General features: G+C 40.6%; 1 protein-coding gene across 2 annotated transcripts; it reads right to left on the minus strand.

Annotated features, from left to right (window-relative positions):
- Positions 1–211: 211 nt before the first annotated feature.
- On the minus strand, positions 212–3,203 carry LOC116198810 (tetracycline resistance protein, class B-like). 2 transcript variants are annotated; one of them, XM_031529053.1, is made up of 3 exons: positions 2,591–3,169; positions 1,070–1,824; positions 212–949 (listed from the first exon to the last, which is right to left on the minus strand). In XM_031529053.1, the coding sequence occupies exons 1-3, from the start codon at positions 2,900–2,902 to the stop codon at positions 418–420; spliced, it is 1,599 nt and encodes a 532-aa protein (XP_031384913.1). In that variant the 5' UTR covers positions 2,903–3,169; the 3' UTR covers positions 212–417. The 2 variants fall into 2 exon arrangements, with proteins under 2 accessions (XP_031384913.1, XP_031384914.1); XM_031529054.1 differs by having other exon boundaries at positions 770–935; positions 2,591–3,203.
- Positions 3,204–6,088: the final 2,885 nt, after the last annotated feature.

The raw sequence follows: 6,088 nt of genomic DNA on the forward strand, positions 1-6,088 counted from the left end.
TGGCTGCCATGATTACTTTTCATGTTTGTTATTAATTTTTGAGAACATATTTTCTTATGGCAATTTTGATTCTTTTTAGTTTTTTACCCTACTGAAAAATTGCAAGCTCAAGTACCTATTTAAGTATAAGAGGTTTATGAATTATGATCAATCGGAATTTTGTTAAATCAATCAAACGAGCAACGAGGCTTGCAAGATGTTAGGTCTTGAGGGAGGAGACACTGACTTGTTGAGGTTTCGTGTCTCATGTCTCATGTTGTTACTTAAATTCATCCGAAAAAAATAAGCGGCAACATTCCAGTTTATATAACACGGGGCAACAATATAGAAAGCACATCGGTAAAATTTCAGACGTGAACTGCCAAGCCCGCCGAAGAATTGAAAGGAAGTTAAACAGATATCTCGTCATCGTAAATTTTAGTCTCCCATGTTTCCGGAAGTCAGTTGACGGGCAAGCAGGGCTTTCTCGTCGTTCTCATGATCAAATTCAAGGCTTTCCTCCTCTCCATAGTCTACCTCTATCACGCTTCCCTCCTTCCCGTTGAGCCCACCAGATTCCACAATATTGAGATCATAGTACCCATCTCCTGTGCACGGGGTGTTGCTACCAATTTGTCCCAATTCTGAGTCCGTCAATGCTTCCATTCTCGCCCGGTCCCTGTCTCTTGGGTACGTGCAATAAAGAAATGAGTAGATGATGCAGCATATAGTGAACGGAATACCGATTGCTGTGTAAAGTGCCTTAGCAAGCGAAGCAGCATTCTCTCGGTCTGTTTCGATCTCTACCGTGCCCGATGATCTTGTGGGCATGGGTTTGTAGCCGTACACATGCTGAGCTAGCATCCCGACCACTGGGGGAGCAAACGATGCGAGTATGGTCTCGAAAGATCGGTCAAGGGCATAAATGCTCGTCCTAGACTTCTCCGGGACTATTTCTGCAAATATTGGACTGAGAACAGTGTTTATATTTGCCAATTCGTTCTTAAATTTGCCTCATGTCACGGATTAGTAGCTCTTATATACACTGAAGTGAAGCTAAAAGCAAAACCATCCAAGTTTCAGAGCTTACTTGTTCGTGGCAGGACCGTTCCAAGACATGCAAAATCCCATGATGAATAACACGAGACCATGTGAGAATGCCGTGGAGGGATCGTCAGGCAAAGCCAGCAGCAAAATCGCAGCTAAAGGAATGGCTGAACCCGAGCTTATCTGTGACAGAACTATCCTCCCTGAGTTTGGAAACCGTTTAGCTAGTACATCTCCCATTCTTCCGCCAAACAAGCCCCCGAGTGAACCTGCTACGATAAAGAGGGTCATCAAGAAGGCAGTCTTCTTGTGGGAGAAGCCGATGAGTTCTAACCACATGGTAGCAAAGGATAGTGCTGACCAAGGGAATGTTCCCGAGACGCCCTGTGCCACGAATATCTGGAAAGTCGGGATTCTGATGACAGATTTGGCCTCCTTAATCAGGTCCTTTATGTCAGACGAGAAAGACTTATCTGAGCTCTGGTCTTTCGAAGAAGCAATGCCATCACCAGGAAAGTGAGGATCCCTTGCAAAGAGCCGAACCAATACACCGACCACAACGCTTATCAGTCCCACCAAGTGGAAGGAGACTCTCCACCCGGGAATGCCCATGAAGGTTGTGGAGGCTATCAAGACAGAGAAGAGGTTGCCCAAGATGGAGCCGATGTTCCCAGTCATTTGAAGCCATCCAAATGCCATCCCCCGGTTGCTCTCATCAGTTGAGTCTGCAATGAGGGACTGAATAGCTGGGGTCACTATGGCGAGCCCAATCCCATTCAAACCTCTCGAAATCGCCACCTGAGAGAAAAGGGGAGATCAGAATCGCGTCAACCTGTATACATATACTGCAAATAATTTCCAGTGACTGGTATCATCTTGGTTTCCCCTCCCAGGCATCCGGTTGGAAGAAAAACCTCATTTTATATCATTAACAGATGAGCAAGGAGCAAATGACCCCATCCCACCGACCCACCATACACATGTACATTGCCGAGTTCAAGATCTAGAGCATGAAGCAAATAACGATATGCCTTAACATATGACCTGACGGTTTGTTTGAAAGCTTAAACGCCAATACAGTTACATCAAATCGACAGGAACATTCCATAATGATTTCTCTATAGAGTAGTCTAATCAATGAATATCGGATTACGACTTTTAACAGGAAAGGTTGTTACAGCCTGTCCTGTATCAGTTATAAACTGAAATTCAAGAACACTTACTAGCCTGGAATATTGGTAAAATTTTCTTGCCAAATGCATATTGATCTTCAGAACACAACGACTACAACTACAACTCACCTAAAGCACTTCATTACTTAAAAAACGAGCTGTTCGAAACGTAAGCAATTGAATCTGATTATCAATTTCACTGGTTATCAAGATCTGCCAAAAACCAATACAAACCAACCCATAAATCAACTGACCAGCTGAAGTCCACATAACTCTGCATCCCAAAGGCGCACAAAAAAAAAAAATCCAATCATTCGAGCAACCAACATGGCATTGGGCATCCATTAATTGGGTTTCAGATCAAGAGAGGAAAGGAGAGTAGAGGGGGAGACCTGAAGGAAGGTGGAGGAGAAGGCGACGAGGAAGGTAGCGCCGGCCCAGAGGAAGGCACCGAGAGCGATGATGTGAGCCCGGTTGTGGCGCACCGCCAGGTAAGCCGCGAGTGGGTAGCACGAGCACTGGACGATGGAGCGGAACAGAGTCAGCGAGCCCAGCCGGGTCGGGTCGGCGTGCAGGGCGGCGCCCACCTCCCTGTAGACTCCCGGGAGCAGGGACTCGTCGGCCCTCTCCATGATGCCGGCGAGGTTGACCAAGATCAAGGTCAGCGTCTCCGGACTCACGGAGAAGCGGCGGAAGACTTTCATGGCTCCGGCAATGGAGGAGGAGTTCGGTCCTTCCTCTGTTTCACTTTCAGGCCCCCGTTGTCATTTTTTCTTCAAGATGGAAACGTCGAGGAAGGGCGTTGACTACTTCGGTCATACTCCCGGAGCAGATAAAATAAGAAATGGAAAGTGTGTGGCTTTTAGGGCCCACGCCTGGTCATATGGGCGACCTTACATGCGCCGGGTGGGTACACCCAACCCTGTCGTCTCGGTAGATCTCGTGTTAGGGAAACTGGAGGATGGAATGGTGGGAATTAAAAAATTGAATGGAACAGTAACCGCTGCTCCGAGTCTACGAACTCCGATGCATTCCCACTCCCTATGGTTTGAACACGGGATAAAATAAGAGTTCTTTCTATAGCTCTAGTCAGAAAATTGCTTACTCATAAAGAACAGTTAGAAAATTCGATACATTTATCGACCAATCGAATCCAATTTACGTAATGTGATTTTTAGAAAGAAACTGTTCATTCTTCTATGTGGTATAATGAAAATGACCAATAAGAATTCTTTCAGTTTTCATAAAGTTATATCCTATTAGTCGGAATTACTGATAAGATACGATTCATTTGCCTGCCTCAACTCTGTTGGTAATTCATGATTCTGTAAAATGAGGTAATCACTGAAATTTTATAATTTATCCATAATGATTGACAGAAACGGTATTACTTCCGCTTTCTGTCGGAGAGTTTAAGTGATGTAAATATGATGTTAACACAATGTTGAGCTTATATTTACTCTTGGAATTGGTACCTGTATATCCGTTTTCTAATAACAAGGATTCATTATTTGGTTACGCATCTAAATATACATTTTGGCAGATGACTGTGTAGTTCGCCAGTAGATCCATGAATCTTTAGTCATCAGTTTATCGAGAGAAATCTCAAAACCGGTGAATCAGTTGAACTTTACCAGTGAGAGTTGAGAGAGAAGTAAGAAACGTGCTTTTCCTCGAAAATGAAAATAATGTTACTATTGAATTTCCATTGGGCTTATACGGGCTCGGACCCATTTCCACTTAAAAGCTCAAGCTGATAAGTGGTGGTACTCAAATCATATATTAACCCATTGATTTTCTTTTCTTTTTTTTTTTCTGATGTAGGATTTTTATCTCATTTTACTCCTCAACACCCGCCCTCACGTGTAACGTATGGTCATTTGCCTACACGTTGTCACGTGCCCTTAATCACTCGTCCTCAACAATGGACCTCGAGCCGGGCTCATTTTCCATGCTCGGGCCGTGGGGGGCTAACACAAGGCGCTCTTTTGGCTGCACTAAGGAAGCATGTGCCTTGCAGGTGCCTCATTGCTTTGCGCCGGTATATAAAGGCAATGCATAACGCAACGTATTGTTTATTAGCAGGAAAGAAAGAGAAAAACAGTATAACATAGAGACATATTGTTATTTTCATGTAAAAAATTCCAAAAATTTTAGGTCGTGTAGGTTGGTTTAAGTTTTCAAAAGCCTCTGCTATAATAGTGGGACGAGCAACCCAAGTGTAGCATATGCCCCTACAAGAAGGAGGAGATGATTAGGATACCCAAGTATAGTAGTTGATCAAAATATATCAATAGGTAATAAATAATATTTCCTACGGGTCTATTTAAAACTTGTCTCTGTCAATATCAGAAAAAAAAATGTATTCATAATATCATGTCGAGTTTAATTAACTTACAATTTAATTGTGGGCCATCATTCAATTAGATTAGCCTAACTTCTTAAGTCAGTGAATTTTCTAACACCTTTCATTCCGTAATTCTAAGGAGTACTATTAACAGGAGAAGAAAACAAAACCATTGGCCAATCAATACAATTAAGTTTTTTTTTTCTCGATTTAGTTATTAAGTTTTTTATTTGGGCAGAGTTAAAGTTACTTTGATTTTGATTTTGATTTTGATTATGAAAAATGACAAATGAGATGTGATTATAAATTTGACTTGGGAAGCGTGTGTTTTTGTTGTGTAGTGTGTTGAGTTAAAGTTAAAGTTAAAGTTAAAATCATTGAACTTGAAATCCAAACGGGGCCAGGTTCTAGGGTTTAGAGTTTTATTTATGTTCACAATTGTGGCTATTAAGTTTAGTAATTTTGAGGGAATTAATTAGACATAAATTGTTTCCAAAATTAATGAAAGGAGTACATTAGGTATTGAAAAGTGTGGATATGTTCATTGAATGATCAAGTTAATTAAATAAGACAACTAATGATTAGTTAATCTATGCCCTTAATGCATAGGATAGACAAACTCTACATATTATAATGAAAATAAAAGAATTATACTCAACAAATGTGAGCTGATTTAAAAGATTCGGTGCTTGTTTTCCTTAAGAAAGGTCTGGGGTTCGAGAGTTGTGAATGGATAAAATCTACGCTGAAAGAGTTTTACATCTTAGTGGACCCACCTGACTCGACTGAATTAGTTGGTGCTCAATTAAGTTTTCGAATTGCAGGGTTCTCACCGAAGACAAATTATATTCAACTAGTTACTAGAATCTTTGATTCTTTTTCTCGATTCCTAATTTTACATAAAACTTAACCAATTATATATATGTATAGATCAAATTTTTTATTATTTAATGATATCGATAAATTTATATATTTTAAGAATTCTATTTTCAAGTTTCTTAATAATATTCTAACTAACGGGCGGATCTTCATCTAATTTTAAGGAATTTACAACTAAAAAGCTACGGAAAATCTCTATCTCCAATTTAAAATCAATTTTCTGTTTTGTTAGTGAAAATAAACCAAAGATCAAGATGACTTAGTTGAACTGTTCTTTTTTTGTTTTTGTGATTTTTCAATCTAATGGGATTGAGCCTATCTAGTAATTAGCATAGTCTGACCCATTTTATTCCAAGAATAATCCTAGGACCAAGTCAATCAACCAAGTTATTAACCAACTTAGCTAAGCCATTTATTCAAACTTAAGTCTAGAGAGTCAAATTGTAGCCTAAGAAACTAATGCCTCTGCCATAGAAGATGCTTAATCCTCACACTTCAATTGGGCCCACCTGTCATAGCTTTAATCTCAGCCCAGGCCAATTCAGTTCTGACTCTGATCAAATTAACCAATCAAACAATTCAGCCATTAACTCATCAAAATCCAATTTGACCCCGAATTTCTGAGCAGGTTCATCAAATCACTCCCCCTGGCCGGATCAATTCG

Source organism: Punica granatum, chromosome 3 (genome assembly GCF_007655135.1).
Source record: "Punica granatum isolate Tunisia-2019 chromosome 3, ASM765513v2, whole genome shotgun sequence".
Taxonomy (NCBI): Eukaryota; Viridiplantae; Streptophyta; class Magnoliopsida; order Myrtales; family Lythraceae; genus Punica; species Punica granatum.

Excerpts from the sequence above, each read along its gene's own strand:
- LOC116198810 (XM_031529053.1), bottom strand. The coding sequence starts at position 2,902 with ATGAAAGTCTTCCGCCGCTTCTCCGTGAGTCCGGAGACGCTGACCTTG. Across the intron at positions 1,825-2,590 it reads TCTCCTCCACCTTCCTTCAG|GTGGCGATTTCGAGAGGTTT; the intron begins GTCTCCCCCTCT and ends CTTTTCTCTCAG. Across the intron at positions 950-1,069 it reads AACGGTCCTGCCACGAACAA|TCCAATATTTGCAGAAATAG; the intron begins GTAAGCTCTGAA and ends CACTGTTCTCAG.